This window comes from Branchiostoma lanceolatum, chromosome 3, assembly GCF_035083965.1.
Source record: "Branchiostoma lanceolatum isolate klBraLanc5 chromosome 3, klBraLanc5.hap2, whole genome shotgun sequence".
NCBI classification, from domain to species: domain Eukaryota; kingdom Metazoa; phylum Chordata; class Leptocardii; order Amphioxiformes; family Branchiostomatidae; genus Branchiostoma; species Branchiostoma lanceolatum.
The window spans coordinates 26,324,464-26,344,549 of record NC_089724.1 but is presented as its reverse complement, the minus strand read 5'-3'; the positions used below and the strand labels follow the sequence as shown (position 1 = coordinate 26,344,549).

Sequence of the window (20,086 nt, the reverse complement as noted above, 5' to 3'; positions counted from 1 at the left end):
CGTAACGTTGTACCATTGCCGCCTATGCCACATTCGAGGGGCGATTAGCAATTTGTCCCGAATAAAGGCGCAAATTTGTCGCGCAAATTGGTAAATTGCGAGGTAAAATTGCGTAATTTTGCGGCTATTTGCATGCCTGATTGCCGATTTGTTCCCGGACCCAGCGGTTCTGAGAACGTGCTGGGCCGATATGTCAGCAACACTATCGCACGATCTCTCTCCGGGCCGCGCACCTAATTCCACTCGCGCCGAAAATTGTCTCTGTTTCTCATTTCTCTATCGATTCCCTGTTCCGACAGCCTAATCTACCAGTAAGGGGAAGAAGATTACATTGCAAGGCTATAACCAACCGTGCAGAATTAGAGCGGGGGAGACGGAACCCGCTATTAACGCCGGAGACGTACAGCTCGGGCCGACCTCAACTAATTTCCGCAAAGAACGTTTTGATGCCGAGGATCAGCTCGTCGCATTTGCGCGGATTTGTCCGCAATACCGGCGGATTTCGGGCAATGGAATTACGCGGATTAGGGGAGGGTTTCCGCTGATGGAGAGTGACGTTGCTGCCGTCTCTGGCTAGCTGGGCAAACCGTTTCGGAAGGGTAGAGATGTCTCAATTTGAGTCTTCCTGAGCGATCGTTTTCCACCACCCCGGTGTCACGGGCACGGTTTCCGCACGTATTGTGTCGATGAGGTCGATAGGAAGTTCCCCGCTACAATATGTCATTAAGAGATCACAGTGGCGGGCAATTAAACAATGCAATCATGCCAGGGTCGTTATCTAAATAAGAAATCTATTTCGCCCCGGCGAAGGAAGGCAGGCGTCTTGTTCATTCAAATAACTGCACGGCATGGGCGACTGCAATTGAATTGTGCCTTGTGAAACAAGATGGCACAAAAATCGACAAGTCTTTTTTTGGATCTCATTTTTTAAAAGTGGGACAATTAAGTTACGGCCCACTTGTGTCGGTCGTTTAATAATAACGTCAAATGATGAACAAAAGATAGACAACAATTAAAACATCGACAAGCAATAGAAGCAAGTTATGATTTTATTGTATGTTGTACAATATGTAGGGCGTGTCTCTTTATGCGACCTGTCAAACTGATATTGCGATTTCTTGACAGTGCATGGGTAGTTTTAATGTCAGACGGCGAAACAATTCTTTCATTTACATATTCTCTTTTAATCAAGTTCCGAAGAATATAATAAAACTTCAAACAATGGGATCTGTGCCAACCAAACGTTGACGCATAATGATGTTGAAATTGGAAACATTGCCTTTGAACTTTCTCAATACATGAAGCTAGTTTTAATGCCCGACAACACTGCAAAATTAAAAGATAAAGATGTATTTACAACCAAGTACAACAGTCGACTGATTTGCGAGGATATATAATTTAAAAATACACGCGTCATCCATAAAAGGAAAGCTATGTTTGAATGCCTCAAAAAGTAAGAGAAACGCCAAATCAATAATATTAAGTACATTTGTGCATATTTCCTGTCAACGTTTGTCGAAAATGTGTTCATGAGCATTACAGTTATTGAAAGTACCTAGAAGTAGCTTTGCAGGTCATGTACCCCCCTCCCTCCCCTTCCCTCCGGCATTATTCAATAGGGTTTAGTTATGAAATATGATAACATTCAAATGCAAGTAGACAATAAGATCAACACAAATATGTACAGAAAGGCTCTGGATGGTTCTATATGTACCAATATTCTTTAAGTAATTCAAAACAAAGCTCTAAAACAACATCCTTTACGACGATTCCCGAGTCAGACACCCCAGCTAACGAAGACCCCTGATGCATGATTCATCATACAGCAGTACCGGGCGCTGACACGCACATTGATCACTGCCAGGGTACGCCGGCACGGTCCCACCGAGACCGGCGCGCGGGAATACATCACCGCCTTTCCTGCCGCCTCACCTGCTAACGAGGGACGACTAATTTGTCACAGAATTTCCGTGTTGACATTTCATGAGCTCGAGGAAGCTCGTGCTTTGTCTGGTAGAAAGGGAACGTCTGGTTAAATGAGTGTCTAGTCTCAATAACCATATACAATATGCATTGGCAACTGGTTTTAAACCTGCAACGTCAGATACAAACATCCTTGGTTGATACTGTAATCCAAGATTTTGCAGTAGAAATATTACCAAGCCAATATTCAAGACCAAAAACAACTTTTGATGATAAAAACTGAAGCTAAGAGTTCTTTAATGCCAACATGCGGATATCTGAGTATGCATCTCCAAGTCTGCTCCTTTAGTATCAGATCTTCATTCTAAAACATGAAAGTCTTTTTTTTTCTCTAGACGCGAAAATATTCCACTCTACTTCATAGCCCGTTAGTCCTGACATTTGAGCAGTCTTTGATCTTTCACAGCGTCGTCCCCCGACGACGGAGAACCGACTGCATTCATGTTTATTGCGGCGCTCGGATAGATAGATGAATACATCGGGGGCCTGGCGAGAGATTCCGGGTTCAGCTTGAATAAAGAGAGCCCACAACAGTATCAACTCGATACGAGATAAGGTTCGGGGTGTATTATTCATCCGCCACCATTAGCGCATAGCTCTTTCAGCCGCCGTCAAAGGAGAGAGTCGCTGATAAAGGATCGGCTTTTCCTGCGTACATACTGCACATTTCCGGACCGTTTCAAACGACGATCTCCCCGCCTCTCATGGGCGTGTGTGTGTGTTATATTAAAACTACCCTGCTATCTACAGACGGACGGCATGTTTCTGTCATTAATTTGTACAAACGATTACATACTAGAGCTTTCTTTTATCTACAAAAGGGCGGCATAATTCTGTCCTTAATTTGTACAAACGATTACCCAAGCATTCTTTGATAGCGTGTTTTATATCGTGCCAAGCAGTCCACTTGAAAGAACAGATTACACACAAAACAACTTCCATAAGCAGATTGCCCTGTCAGACTTACGTGATTGATGTTAAAGCGGATCTGGAAATATTACCCCGCCTGGGAGTTAGCAATTATAAAATCAGCTTGAAAAGGATGAAGGTAGATTGCAGAATAAACACGCTGAAACACTAAGGGGCAGAATAATAGTTCCCTGTCTTCAAAACTAGGGGAAGCTCATTCATCTAATAGTTTCTCTCTCGCAAGTTGGTTGTTGAATTTTAAGATGACACAGACGCGCATATGATATAGTAGACACGTCAAAGCTTATGGTTTAATCGGGAGATTATATTACAATATACACGTCATAAGTATGGTTTAATAATGGCTTATCTGATCTGCTTTAAGCACATCATAAATGCGAGCTCATTCACAGAAGAACTCATGTGGAACATGTAATAATATACGGTTATGTAATTGGTTAAATAAACCTGCGTTTGCCTTGGATTAACATATGCATTACATCAATATTCCTGTTCCACCATTCACTTTACTGAAACGCAATTTTCTCTATTTTTTCATGTCAACGGTGACTTATAAACTGTTCAATGAAGATGATATCAATTCTCTGCACAATGAAGGAGTAAACATACTTACTCATAGTTTATTGAGAGCATTATAGTATAAAACATCGTGTACATATAACTGTATAAGGAGAGTAAGTTAAAAGGGACAACAATATGGTGCAAGTCTTTTTGCGGATAAAACTTATCAGGAACGGAAAGACGGAAAATTTGCATTCAGGATATCGTGATTGTCACTGTACGGTCGCCAGCTCATCATATTTTGAATAGCGCTCTTCGAAGCTTTGGGGGCTACATAGGAAAGTTAAATTTTGTGGTCCACGCGTATGTTACCGTAGATACACGTTTCACAAAGCCTCAGATGGTCCTCTTTCTCTGGACGATTTCTCACGATAACAATTCAAATTCAGCACCAAGGACATAACCGTCATAGCTTTCTAATCCCTAATCCGCTCCTGGTTGGTTATGATTAGGAGAATGAGAACGAAAGAAAAGGATTATTAAATGTTCTCTCTGCATTTTTCTCCGCTAACTTTTATAAACCCACTCAAAGTTTATTTAGCCCATGTTGTAGGAGCATCCCACGGGAACAGTTCGAAACTGAGTTATAGCAATATTTCAGCGACGTATTTGTCTAAAACTGTCCGGGGAGGAGAATATTTGCACAGGTGACATAGTGGAACGTGAAACTCACACAAATAACCGCCGCGATATTCCGTAATGTCATCGGCGGGACCGGGAGGACTCGCGGGAGTTTCTGCGGGTGGGCTCATTACCGATGCCGAGAGATCCTTTATGAGCAAGCCGGTCCCCACGAGAGCTTGCCGAGCCCGATGATTAACTACGCTGTCGATAGCATAAGGGGAAGGGCCACAGGGATCACATTAGGCAGGTCCCACTCCCGCCTATGTGTCCTTGACAATAGGCATATTTGCCTTTCTCATCAGGCGGTAATTTGGGAGGTCTTTTCGTAATAAAATATGGAAATGAGCGCATCGAAGCGCGAAGGGCTCAATTTGCCGTCTCTCGGGGATATATCGGCGCGCGCTGGCAAGTGTGAGGGATGATGAAGTGAGAGACTTTTTTTCTAGCCTCCTTAACAGGCTCTACGAATTGTTTTTCTCTCTCCCTTTTGCCTTTATGGTGTGCCTTTTCAATGGCATTTCTGTTCTAATTGCATTCGGTTCCTTGTGGGCCACCGACAAAGGCGAGTACAATAAGAACTGCGACAAAAGTAGGCACAATATAGGCCAGAGTAAAAGAGAGCGAGACTCGCACAGCCCGGTATAAAGGAGACTAGTTCCTGGCGTGACAGGGCGTATATATGCAGAGAGAACCCCGCAGATATTATCTCGGGGAATTGTATACCCTTGAACATCCGGGACATTCCAGTTGCTCCGATGTAATATATGTATTTCCTGTAGGCCTTGTATGATCTTTGTGAACAAAGCGAAGGGATATGTGAATCTAAAACATGACTAATTTTATCTCTTTTTAAATATATATTCTCTTCTTCTTCTAGCGTAGGCTTAGAATAAGAAAACTTAGATTTCATAGAGATATCTATTCTTAAATCGTACCCTTTATTCATATTCGTGTCTTCTGCCGTATCAATCACATACGTAAATGGATGCGTTGAGCAGAAAGGTCGCGGAGTCTTTTGTTGTTTCCGACACCTGTTTGGAGGGAACAATGGACGATTGTTTAGCGGGTGAAACCAGTCGATGGATAGAGACGTGAGGAGTGATGATTCAGGCCCTGTGTCACCTCGTTTGGAACGAACTACTGTGGGTGTTTTATTTTCTGTTAGTCTTACTCATAGGTACATAATTAGATTGAAGACAAAGGCCTAATCATAATTTCATGTTTGGAATTACGTCCTGACCATAAAACGATGATTTCTTAATTTCTGGAAGAGCTTTCATCATTGAAATATTTCATACTTAACAATCGAAGCCGCACGTAAATTTTGAAAAGGTACTTTTTTTTTCTCTTCAGTGCAATCGTGAATTTTCAGAACAATTACAGAATACTGGTTATAAACAATGGTGTTCATTATGCTACTATAATGATCTCATTTTTTTCAAAAACATCTTATCTATGACGTTGACTAAGCGGTATGTTCCGTTTTGCGTAATAAAAGATATCCATCAAAACATATAATATTTTACTAGCGTAGGCACATGTTATCTATCCAGCCTAAATTTTGAAATGGTACTCTTATTTTTTCAGGTACAAACATCAATTTTCACAACAATTACAGAATACAGGTGGTAAACAATGGTGTTCATTATGTCGCTATTATGAGCCAATTATTCTCGAAGATATCATATTTATGACGTTGAGGTATGTTCAGTATGGTATTTGTGAAAGAGTTTCATGGTGCGGGGTGCTTGAGTTGAATTGTTGGTTGAATGAAGATAGCGTTGAAAAGACGTCGACGCCCATTTAGACAGTTCTCCCCTGTTTCTGGTTCACGCCCTTCTACACAATAGAATCGGAAGTTGGTATTATACCCTGGTCGCTTCCGTGCCTGAACTGATAGACATTAGAACGAGAGATTAGGGCGTTTCCCCCGCAAGGCATCTTTAAATCCGAGCGAAATCATACCCCAGCGCAGCGGCCCTCCCCTATCTGCGGCCCGATCCCATTCAGAGGCGCCGAGAAAATTGCGCCCGGCAGCGGCGAGGGTCGCCGTGTCTCCCCGAGACAATAAAGACGTCGCGTCGGTCCTGGGAGACATGACCGGGAAAGCAGCAGGAGTGATAACCCGGGTTTATAACGGCGCTAATAAAGCTGCGTGTTAGTTCAGTGCCCGTTCGTGACTGGAAATACGGTAGTCAAGTTTGTGGCCAATCATCTCTCGTGTTTCCGTCTATGTCATTACATTTTAGTACTTTGCCGACCATCTTTATACTCAAGTTACTTGGCACGGGTACATCTTAAAATGTGTAGATACTTTGCTTTTAGCTTTTGAACTTTGGGCAAAAAATAACTCAGAACTTCCCTTCTTAGGTTCTATGACCCGAGGACGTTTGGAATCTTGATAGCAACCAATAAGGCTACATAATATTCTTGTTATCTAACGTCTGTTAAGATTAAGAAAGTAAGCAGATTCGAAGACAAGCTATTGGATACTTAACTCCACAGTGACGTTCGTGACAATGCATATTGTGTACAAAATTGTAAACAGTTAACAATAATAGGCTTATGTCATGATTGAAATGTATCTCTTATACTCAAGTAATGTAACGGAGAGAGATACAGGCACAGGCACACACGCTCACACACACACACATACATACACGCACACACACGCACACACGCAGAGAGAGAGAGACACGCACACTCACGCACACACACACACATATATACATACACTCATACACAAACGCACACGTATACATTCACATGCACACACACGCACACACATACATATATGTACACACACACGCAGAGAGAGAGAGAGACACTCACGCACACACGCATACATACACTTATACACAAACACACACGTATACATTCACATGCACGCGCACACATACATACATGTACACGCACACACACACACACACACACACACACACACACACACACACACACACACACACACACACACACAAAACAACCTCTCCTCATCCCGCGGTTTAAACCACGCATATGTAATGCACAAATGTGATTATCCGGTTACCCAATCGTGCCATTTGTATTCTCCATTAAGTTCTCGTTATGATTTCATAACGAGATGAATACGGAGCAATATGAAGTAAGAGATCCGTTAAATTGTCTTCATGTGGAGTAATGTAAACCTCATCACGGGGTGATGGCGTCGAGCATGATGAAGGAACAGGTTATATTATGTGCTCTGAATTTATTTTACGTTTCAATCATTAGAAAGATACACATAAAAAAAATAAATTATGTCAGGAATTCATTGCATTATTTAGCCCTTGCTAGAAACACTATTCAAACAGATGACATGCAGCACCATAAGAGGAGGAAAACGGTTATTGTTGACTCGGAGTCCTTTGGGAATATACCCAAATTTCCACTTGTTATGAATGATCGTATTCGTGGAAAGGATTTTACAGCTGCAGAGAAATGCTGGTTTCCAAGAACTTACATACCAATGATATTTCACGAAATGAGTTGTACATTCAGACCGCTAAAATCTATCCGAAATTCCCTAAGCTTACAGACAAAGAAAAGAGCACTACTACCAAAAACCTACAAATTATAGAAAAGGTGGGACATTACGTCTTCCATTGTTTACAAAAGAAAAGTCAAACCCTTCACTAGTTATAGACAATTACGTTTGTATAGTCCAGTCTAGTCGCTTTTATACCTATTTTGTACCCTGTTATTTTATGTACATGTATGTTGTTTGCAATTAGCCTTCGGGCAGGAATTTGCAATAAACTTATTACTAAACGTACCTCCGCTATAACTCGTGCATTCGCAAGATCTGTCCCGTCAGTGTATCATTTTGTGTGTAATCATTTCATGCTAGCAGAGTTATGTTTGCACGTAAAAATTGCAAAATTGCCCGTAATTCGATGACGAATCCCACTGTTTGAGGATCATTCGATTTGGTTCCACCCTTTATCCCCTGGTGAATTCTTCTATGGCCCCATTTCGCTAGACGGCGATCACGCTGCAACCTCGAGGCGACCTCGCGGGGACCTAAGTAGGACTTGGGTAACCCGTGACTTTATAATAGGAATATCATGCAAAATTTAAAAGTATAACTGAAAGAACACCCAAAAAGCAGTAAAAGTATGACTGAAAAGACACACAAAAAACCCACACACAAAGCGTTGTTTTCTATGAAATTCGTTGAGCAATATGTCCTATATTAGGTCGTAGCGAGGTCTCTGCCGAAATAGAATGGTGGTATGAGGGCTATTAACGCCTTTACCTGATTCCCTGATGTACCCACCTAAGGGCTGTCAATGCCTCTTCCTTATTCCCTGGTGTCCCCTGCTGTCGGCTGTCAACACCTCTCAACTCATCTAACCTCCCGGGTGGCGTAATTAGACAACTTTCAAATTTGATTTCAAAGGTTGCCCTAAATTATTCTGACATTTCGACGTTTCCCCTAATGCGCGGTCTGGCTGAGATCCAGATGTTGTTCCCCAATTAGTATCACTTCTATATATTCAACAATAAGCAAGTCAGAATATTTCCTAAAATAAGTAAGTGAAAAGGAGCAAAAGTGTGATGATTTCTTTCTTCTACAGAATGGAAACTTGACAGTTACAGCCTTAAATAGTTTCACCAGGCTGGTAAATGCATTCATCGTCTAAGATAATGAGGCACACAAGCAAATTTTTCTTTCCTATGGATGTAGACGTTTCTATTGTTTATTGTTCACCACCCAACTCTGCCGGATTTTTGTTCTTCTCAAAAGACTCACAGGCAATTGAAAATTCGCAATTCGGTAGAGAAGGAAAGGTATTGTTGTGTACCTCAAAAAAATATGTTGATCTGACAGCTACAGGATGGACATTTGACAGCTATGAAGATGAATGAAAAATGTAAATTCATCACAACGTAATTTTCCAGTGTAAGGTCATCAGTTATACATATCATTGATAGCGGTGCGTATAAAAGTTTGCTACTTGCACGTATTTTACGGTAGATATATGCTTCATAATGCTTCAGATGATCCTCTTTCTCTTACGATTGTATTTCAGCACAAGGGACCAATTTCGTATTGGCTTTTTTTGAGTAGCGACTGATGATTGTTCTTGAAATGCTGACAGAACTGTCTCTAGCTCAAACATCGTTGTTTACGGACATCAGAGCAAAATGGTAGACAAAACGATTTTTTGTAGACTCTGATCAAGAAATCCATGTCTGCCACGAGTTTGTCAGTATGTAAAAAAACTTGAAATGCTGACAGAACTGTCTCTAGCTCAAACATCTTTGTTTTACGGACATCAAAGCAAAGTGGTAGACTAAAAGATTACTTGTAGACTCTGATCAAGAAATCCATGTCTGCCACGAGTTAGTCAGTATGTACAAAACTTGAAGTCTGTGTTTTGAAAATATATCTTTTGTTGCCGCGGACATAATGTAACATTCTCTCTCTTTATTAGATATAATTATTTTATCAACAAGGAGACCCTCGACACTATGTTCCTATCAAAGGCAGGTAATATTTCTCTGACCCACAAGTGTATGTAATAACGCTGGAAATAAGAAACACATTTTGTTTGACACGGAAAAATGTCGGCCCAGGCATCCCGCCGACCCCTAAAGGGTTACACACTTTTTCCGTGCCGTCGCTTGACCTTATCTCCAAATATGGGCATTCATAAGACTGCAATTTTCTTTCAATATCTTCTAAGGTTGACACATGACTTTGACCTGTTTGCCTGGATGTGAATTGTCAACACTGGATATTGGTTGTGTGTTGTAATTTTTTTGTGTGCATCGTGTGGTTGCATGATTCTTTTGTATACCAGTTGCTGAATGACACATTATTTCTTAAAATATCTCTGGTATATTTTGACGGCAGATATTTATGTTTTTAAACGACTGCTTTATCATTTGAAACCAAGTACCGAAACCAATGATTAGCCCCACTTGATTATAACACTATATCAAAAATGTATGCTGGCCCTAATTGTATTAGTGATTAGGATGTTAAGTTTTATTCTATACTTCTATTTTGTGTTATGTTTACGAATTCCTGCCGTACTTTGTACCAGATACAATTGTCGTGCAATTAACTTATTCTTTCAAATGATGATGACAAAATAAACCAGTCTACTACTTATTCTTCTGTATTTTTGTATTTGTATAAAGAACATACGATTTCAATGCTACATAAGTGTTTTCTTCCGAACTATGTAATATCCCTGAATGAATTTTACTTTCAGCATAATTTTCATGATTATCACCCTTTTCAAAGCTTCTACTTACATATTTCAAAAATATATGACAATACATGAAAGTCAAATGGTACATAGGTAGCTATTGACGAATAGAACGTGCGTTGTTAGTATTTTTTGTAGGAACGGAAAATATCTCAAATCTCATATCTATGTTTGTGACGGACAAATATACATATATCCAGGCCTTCGGGTTTAATTTTGAACCCGCAAAAACTAGACTCTACCAGTCTCCAAGGGTCGCTGGGAAAATAGTATAAATTGGCCAAATAGAGTCAAATGTTTGAAGGGAGTCGGCTACGGAGAGAGGGTCAAATTCGCAAAAACACAGAGTACAAGATTTTCACCTTGACACTTTCCTACGTCAAATCTCAAGACATCTGTCGCAAGACGTCAGAGAAAAATAAGTGAGCTATCACCTGATGCGAGAATGGGAAATACTGGAACTCCCAGGGGCGACAGGAATGCTTGCGCCGAGAAACATCGTCAGCCCGGAGGCCCGCGTAGGGGGGGAATAGATCTAGACAGCACGACTACACGTTGTGATGTTTGGCGAAAAAGCATATCTTTTTTAAAAGAATACAATTACTATAGATAGATTGAGTACTAGGCATATGGTCTCTTTCATTGATACTTGAATGAAACCAGGTACAGGGAATATTTTGTTATTATTGTCGTCAAGAGGAAATAGATCTAGACAGCACGACTACATGTTGTGATGTCTGCTAAAAAAATCATATCTTTTTAAAGGAATACAATTACTACAGATAGATTGAGTACTAGGCATATGGTCTCTTTCATTGATACTTGAATGAAACCAGGTACAGGGAATATTTTGTTATTATTGTCATCAAGAGGAAATAGATCTAGACAGCACGACTACATGTTGTGATGTCTGCTAAAAAAATCATATCTTTTTAAAGGAATACAATTACTACAGATAGATTGACTACTAGGCATATGGTCTCTTTCATTGATACTTGAATGAAACATGGTACAGGGAATATTTTGTTAGTATTGTCATCAAGGGGGAAAAGATCTAGACGGCACGACTACATACTGTGCTGTTCAGCTAAAAAAACATATCTTTTCAAAGAAATACAATTACTAATAGATAGATCGACTACTAGGCATATTGTGTCTTTCATTGATGCTTGAATGAAACATGGTACAGGGAATATTTTGTTAGTATTGTCATCAAGGGCAAATAGATCTAGACGGCACGACTACATGTGTTGATGTTCGGTTAAAAACATATCTTTTTAAAGGAATACAATAACTAATAGATAGATTGGCTTTCATAGGTATATGGTCTCTTTCATTGATACTTGAATGAAACATTGTACAGGGAATATTTTGTTAGTATTGTCATCAAGGAGAATTAGATCTAGACGGCACGTCTGCATGTGGTGATGTTCGGCTAAAAAACATATCTCTTTTTTAAGGAATACAATTACTAATAGATAGATTGACTACTAGGCATATGGTGTCTTTCGTTGATACTTGAATGAAACATGGTACAGAGAATATTTTGTTCATATCGTCATCACATTGACTGCTACTTCCCACATGGGAGCCTGCACATGGTTATATTTTGTGGATCTGATACGGACTATGGCCGGTGTTCAAATTTGAATACAAGACAGTGCTAGAAAGAAATCATATGTGCTTGTCTCATTGATTAGTTATTGACAGATCATTTAATTTTTGATTGTGTGGCGACTCTTTTCTGAGTATAAAAAAGGTAACGCAGTAGATGTTTTGCTGAATTTTAGTTCAATGAATATCACAGTAAGATCATAGAGATATTGTCGAATATAGCGTGGCATGTTCGTGAAGCCACAATGAAATAGGGGATGAGCTAATTTTGAAGCAACAAAAATATCATCTTAATAACAGTAGTTTTATCTTTAAAATGCGGAAAACGTCAATTTCTATCTTCTGTAACTCTTTTTCGGTGTGCAAGCGCTTCACGCCCCGTATCTTTCGAGTTTTGTACTGAGTTGACGTAGTACGGAGTATATAGTCTGTATCCTGGTATATTTTCTTATGAAATGCAGATCTATTTTACGTTTGGTATCAGGCAGACCGGTACCCGTTGTGCACTAAATGTTGCATATACACAATAGTGAGGTTATTTTTCCAGCAAGCTTATAATCACAACGTCCCACTACCAGACTGTTTTGAAATTCACCAGCTTGAGTCGACGGCTATACGCCTCCGCGGAGAAGTCACAATGGCAAGGGTTAGAAAAAACATGTCATTGTGTACACTTAGATAACAATAACATCAATGTATTGAAGTGCGTAAGGCGAATCCTAGAAAAATCGGAAACAATGATAGAACATCTGTTACATCAAGTAGGAACAATACGCTAGAATTTAGAAATGCTGGGAACTGGAAGCAATGAGTCAAGAAAAATTGTCCCGCATTTACAAAGGTAGGACAGAAACAACAACAACACCATTCTTATACCGCAATGTAAAGGTTTTGATGATATAACAGCTTTATTGGAAATCCATGCCCGAAGGCTAAATGCAAGCAATGCAAAAAAACACAAAAACAATTGTATACACGAAGACTGAAAGACATAGGAGAACTAACAGCTGTTCTAAATCTATTGTACTTGGGCTGTTGAAGGGTTTGAATTCGTTTGTACATGAGTTTTGGTGTAACTAAATAAATGGGTCGGATGACTTAAGCAAGAGGATATGTTTTTTGTTCATCATTAAGATGTGAAAAAGTTCGGGAAATTTTGGAGATTTCGATTAACAATTTTCTTCATCGAGAATGGTATTGTGAACATTGACAGAATAAGTGTAATTCAACGGCCACTACTTTTTCTGAACAGCCTGTATTTACATGACCTCTCGCCAACAGGCAGTTTTTAGTCACCTTATTTCATACGTCGGGAAAGCCACCACCAAAAAATGTAAGGTATTGAATGATGGGACAAGAATATGCGTTTTAGAACAGGCTTAAGGATATGAATTTTCTTCTAATGTTATTGTCCTGCTAACTTATATCATATGACGTATGCTGGTCTATACCAAGGTGCCCTTCCGTATAACACAGATAGATGAGAGGGCAGGAAGAGATCGGAGAAACAGATACAGTGGAAAACCACTCAAATTCCAGCTCTGAGTGCATTCAAAATAGCAGTATCTTTTTCAGGTTTATCCGGGTAAAAATAAGAAATGGACGTATGCATCAGATAGCGGTGTCCGAATGGAGTGGACGTCCATAGATCTCTTACAGAACTTACCTAGGATAGCATACAACGCTGCAACTAAACATTTAGCCATTGTAAATGTACGTATCCTAGATAGATAACTTTAAAACGTGATTTCACAGTGAATGGTTGTCATTTCTGACACATATTGGGGCAAGTTTGTTCCTTGTTTGTATAGATATCGGTGCAGGCAGTATGGATCGAATATGGTTGTCGAACACATGCCCCTTTTTTGACGTTGCAGTTGTCAATCGCGAGCTAAACGAAATATCAGTGAATGTTCATTTTTTGCAAATCTCAGGATTATCATACTTTACACATGACAAACAACAGTATTGCACCAGGATTGAGACTACAAACCTTGCACAAGCTCAGAAGAGTACGTTAGATTGAGGCAGATGTACAGTTGATTTCGTCTCCCATCTTAGATTATACTCTCTCCGCGCGCACTCTAGATCTGTGAGCTAACACTGTACAGACTTTCTTAACGAATTTCACAGATAAAAAAACAATATTTTGCGCTTTGTGTGTTTTGATGTCTTTACAGTCATACGTTTACATTTTACCTGATATTCCAATTATGAAATCAAGGGTTACGCAAATCCAACTTAGGTCGCAGCGAGAGCGCAGTGAGAGCGCCGTCAAGTGAAATGGGGGTCTTATGAACAAAAGGCGATATTGCGTTAGCACCATGTGATCACGGTTATCTTTGATGAATGTCCATAACTAAATCCTTTCCGGAGGAAATGCACAAACAGCTATAACACGGTTTACGGGCAGTTAAGAGGTCTGTCAAGTCAAGAAGTTGTTGTAACTTCACTGGTCATTCTGCAAAGCATTGTCTACTTTGTGTTTTGAGGCATTTTCGTTTAGCTCATATTTCAAGGACATAATATGATTTTTACACTTGATACGACGTCAGCCGTTTTAGGAAAAATCCTAGTCATACCGATTTTACATTCTTTGAGAAGTATATACAAGTAATGTGGGCATTTCTGTTGGCCCGCTCCATCCGAACCCATTGCATGTATTTCTATGGCTAGCTTCGCTATTAACTTTGTTGTTGACATGTCTGCCACATACATTTTACTGATAGATCATGACTGCAAAGCATGCAAGCAAAATTAGAAGATACTGCTGTCATTAACGTTTGTTTTTGGCGAAGCTTCATTGGCGAAGCTAATAGTATATTTTCTCATGATACAGTGCTAAACTTTCTTCCAACTCTAAGGTATTCACGGATCGAATTTTCGACGACCACTGTCGCCTTCTTCAGGATTTATTTGAAAGTGTATTTTGTCGTTTCAATTCACACGGTTTCTTTGGTACATTTTTATAACAACTTACATATGAAGAACTTTATTGCACGACAATTGTACACGGTACAATGTATGGCAACAACTATTAAACATAGTACAAAACAGAGGTGAAGAAAGAAACTCAATTCCTAATTACTGAAACACTAAGGGCTAGCATAAGTCTTTGATATATAGTGTTTCAATCGAGTGCGGCTAATCACGAGTTTCGGTACTTTTTCTAATGATAAAGCAGTCTTTTACATGAGCGAGGTAAACAGAGAACGATTAGATTTGCACCCACAAAATTATTGATAACACGAGACATCCAGACGTTCATCCTCGCCCCTGCCTGATTACGTGTTCAGCACCTACATGAAGACATTTCCCGCCGATGTCAGCAACTTCCCACCCATTCCAGACACGTTCTGCCGCACCCTGTCAAATTAAACTCCTGCAAGTGCGTTATTTTGTAGTCTCTTCGGACGTTTCCGTGCCCGAATTTCGCAATAAAGCAGGAGACGACGGAGAGCATATAGAAAAGGGTCGTCTTATCTCACGTCCGGGTTTCCGTCTTATTTTACGGTCTTCTTTCCAGGTAAGCTCAGTCGGTTTCCCTGATGAGTAAACGTGCCTGGTGACAGTTATGTCAGACATCAGCAGAAACGACTTCGTGACTGTACTACAATTCTACCCCTCTCTTCTCACAATGATTCCCTTATTTTATTACCAAGGCGTTTGCCAATTTGTAGACTGCGTGCATGGCGTTGTTGTTTCGTACAGGAAATTCTCAATCATGGCGTCAACTTCAAGATTGTTTTGTTGTCATTCATGTGTGCACACTACCTTATTTCCGTGCCATGCATGTCTTCTGTATTGTATTTTGTTCATAAAATCAATAAAGAATGATTTTTTTTAAAAATGTGGGTGTTTATTTGAATGGCCGGGTGGAGTTGTAGCGTAAACAGTTTTATCGCTGAATTACAAATGTATCTTTTATTTCTATCATTGTTCCCGTCCTCTTTATAGTTTAGACTTACTAGATTGTACGGAATGTTATACAAAAGGATCTTTACAATACGTTGAACATGAATAAAATGAATCTCTGTTATCCCTGCAATGTCTCCTCCTATATAATGGTCTAGAGCACATCTTGACATCATGATGTACAGTGAGACATGTACTCCAAAGCTCGCTAATTTATATTCGGGAATACCGTGCACAGAAGCGGCAATGTTACTGCAGGGAATGGCGCGGTCTCGGCAGCGCATTTGGCTTTCATGACTCTCATGCCCGTGCTATTGATCTCTGAGAGGTTTCGGGGCTCGGGTTGAGTCTCCGGGGCGACGGGAGGTGGAAACCTCGCCCTCCTGTTCGCGATCCCGGCCCCGACTTGGGACCCTCTCCATTTCATAGAGAAACTACCTTAAGTCTGTGAGCCTCACATTTATACTGGTCGATATATAACCTATCTATGCCGTCTGCATGTGCGAGTAGGTTGTAGGGACTGGTCGTCAAGCTGAGAAATATTGCAGTGTCGGTCAGGGTGTATTATTTTACACGAACAGGCTATCATATAAAATGTTCTCTCGTATTCATTCGTTTCTTATTGAGCTTAATCAAATGTACATTTTACCTAAATAAGGCAAAAATTACAAAATGGTCAGAAATGTTTATTTCTAAACTACAATAAATGTATATGGTAGAACATAACAATGAATAAAACAGCCCTGCGATGCAAAGTCAGCTCGGTACTTCTGGGATGACATTTTGAAGAGTGCCGTATTTATCGTTTGTCACCGAACTATTTTCGGTATGTCTTCTCTCACACCTGGGTGTGTGGGACTTACCGCTACTCTAACACCTGTGCACAGGTAACAGCTCACCTGTTACAGACTGTCGTACCTTTTTCCTTCGCTGTCGAAGCCGATTATCACCCGTGGTTGGTGTGATATCTGATTGGGTGGGCCCTGGCCTGGTCAGAAATCCTTTCAAGAATAATTGTGAAAACTCGCTGCACCAGTGCACCGATAGCTCTAGTTTTCTCTATCATTGTTCTCAGTCTGTTCTTTTCATAGATATTGAGGGTGTTTTTAAATTTTTTGGAGAAGTTGTGGCGTATACAGTTCTGTCGTTGGATTACAAGGGTTGCTTCGTCATCGTTCCTTTCCTGTGAAAGCATTGACTTTCTAGAACACATGGAATGTCCATGCACACGAATCAACAATAGATTGAACATCAATGGGTATACAAGATCTTACTTTTATCCATGCAATGTGTGTTGCTATTTACTGGTTCAAAGCACATTTTGACACAATGATATACAGACATGTACAAATATTCATATTCGAGAATGCCGTGCACAAAAGCAGCAATTCATGTTCTGAGTAGTGTTCGGGTTTTAATCTAAGCTGCAATTTCCCATGAGAACACTACTGCCATACTTGGGGGAATGTTGACTGTTCGTTGCACTTTACATGGGGGAACACGTGCAACTTTAATGGACTTGGGCACGTTATGATTCACCACCCACTCACTCACTCAACTACTGAAAACAAAGTTTCCTTTTACCTTCGAGATTCAAACTTTTAAGAACTTATTGTTGCGCATGCTTGTATTGCGCATAGTCCCATTGATTTCAAAGATAAGAGGATGAAATAAGATTCCACTTATACGTAACGTTATATCGTGTAGTTCCTATATGTAAGAAGGATATGCACACACACACACATATTTATATATCTAGCTCATATTATGTGTTTCAAATATACAAGTCTCAACGGTTTGTTTAATGTGAACGTGCATTATGAATGCTTATGTCGTTCGTTTATAACACAAGAAGTTTACAGTTTATATAGTCTCTGCCGACGCAAAGTTAATGTAACATGTACAATATTAACACATGCTCAACGGCACTCTATATGGTACTATACATAAGCACACTACCAGATCCTGTAACAATGCAATGTTGATGCGTTTTTCTCTCTGTACATATTTCTAAAAATCTTTCTCCTCAAAGTTTTTGCTGTGCTAAAATTACCACTTATCTGGCCCTCTGAGTAAGTCGTTTGGAAATGACGTCAACTTTGCGTGAGAACTAACATTAGGAGACCGCTACCTAGGGTGTCAAGTTACAATGGCGCCAATTTTCAGTCTTTAATCTCGCTGAGAACTGCTTTATGCCATGACGTCAACTTTTTCAAAAATCAATTACGAGGTGGCTTGATTGAGATTCTTTCTGGAATTTCTGGTCCGGCTTAAATTCAACGTGAAGCATTATGCACGGTTTGAATGTACCACTCGGAAATGAATAGAATACATATTTAGACTTACATTCTAAACTATGTGATGTATCCGGTATATCAGATTACAATATATCAGAATACTCCCGATTGTCTTTAATGTTGACATAACACATTCCTGTTCTATGACGTCAAACTATTTTGTGCTCAATTATGTAAGTTTTACGTCACCAAGAGGGCAGCTTCAGTGCACTACAGATGGGATATTTACAGATATCGTGTTTGACTCTTCAGTTATGATGTAAGACATTTTGCAACGTATCTCTGGCAAAATTAATCTATATTGATACAGAGAATGCTGTCGACGACTTTTCTCTGATATTGCCTTTTATTTTTCTTAAAGCTGCAAGCACATAGAGTGTTTTGGATTATTGACTAGCTAAGGGGTGGGGGAAATGCGTGACGTAACTTGAAATGGAATGCTTTGTTGGCTGGAAGTCGAAACGCTTAATGCTCGCCTCAAACTGGAATGCGTTTATCAACTTCAGCCAAAGGATGTTTTCACAGAATTTGTGTCAACATATCAATGTAGGCTGTAAAAAATTCCTACCTAGGTCTACTCTATTTCTTATATTGGAACAGTGGGCTTTTATAGCGTTTCTCCAGGCACCTCGGTCCACCGCTACGGCCTTCGCTTCGTTCTAGGCAAATCTTCAGCTTTGCCGCTGTGTTGTAAGAAAATCGCCACGCCGCTGTGACTATGTATGTATCTAACGAACAAATGTCTGACCGTTGCAGGGCGTTTTTAGAAAGACAGGTCTAATATTACTCCATTTCTTATGTTAGAACTGTGGGCTTTTATACCGTTTCTCAAGGCCAATTATCTCGGCCCATCTGTGGTGTTTCGGTTCGTTCTAGCCGAAGCTTTCGAAATCGCATCTTCAGGTTTACTACTGTGTTGTAAGAAAATCGTTTGTATATAATATATATCTAACAGACATATGTCTGACCGTTTCAGGGCGTTTAAGAAAGACACCTAATATTACTCGGTCCACCGGTGTATGTGCTTCGGTTCGTTCTGGCCGAGGCTTTCGACATTACATCTTCACTGCTGTGTTGTAAGAAAATCGTTTGTATATATATATATCTAACAGACAAATGTCTGACCGTTGCAGGGCGTTTAAGAAAGACACAGACGAGAAGGGGCTAGTGAGTCACGATGAGGCCCAGGCTCAGCACGAGGAGGACCACCCGGAGTTGGCCAACCTGCCGCCGGGAGAGGACGAGAAGCGTCCCGGGCTCTGCGACCGGACTCCGTGCGCCAACTTAACGAAACGATATCAGGTACGGTCAGGTTGTTTTGTATCCTAAACATATATAAAAAAAGATAATACAAAGGCGTGAACAAACGCGAACGTAGATATCTCGTTGTTTCAAACGAAACGATATCAGGTACGGCCAGGTTGTTTTTATATCCCAAATATATATATAACGTTATACAAAGGATAATACAAAGGCGTAAACAAACGTGAACGTAGATATCTGTCGTTGTTTCCAACGAAAGGATATATGGTACGGCCAGGTTGTTTTTGTATCCCCAACATGTATATAACGTTATACAAAGGATAATACAAAGGCGTAAACAAACGTGAACGTAGATATCTGTCATTGTTTCCAACGAAAGGATATATGGTACGGCCAGGTTGTTTTTATATCCCAAATATATATATAACTTTATACAAAGGATAATACAAAGGCGTAAACAAACGTGAACGTAGATATCTGTCGTTGTTTCCAACGAAAGGATATATGGTACGGCCAGGTTGTTTTTGTATCCCCAACATCTATATACAAAGGATAATACAAAGGCGTGAACAAACGTAAACATATATGTGTCTCGTTTTTTCCAACAAAACTATAACAGGTGCAGTCTGCCTGTCCTTGCTTTTATATTCCACAAAAATG

At 40.0% G+C, this 20,086-nt stretch overlaps 1 protein-coding gene across 2 annotated transcripts in view; it reads left to right on the top strand.

The window, feature by feature from the left end:
- The window catches only part of LOC136431236 (vesicular glutamate transporter 1-like), a 65,009-nt gene that overhangs the window by 8,570 nt on the left and 36,353 nt on the right, over window positions 1–20,086 (top strand). For both annotated transcript variants that reach the window (XM_066422558.1, XM_066422557.1), the window contains exon 3: window positions 19,297–19,465. In XM_066422558.1, the coding sequence (XP_066278655.1) occupies window positions 19,297–19,465 (169 nt within the window). The remainder of the gene's footprint in view (window positions 1–19,296; window positions 19,466–20,086) is intronic.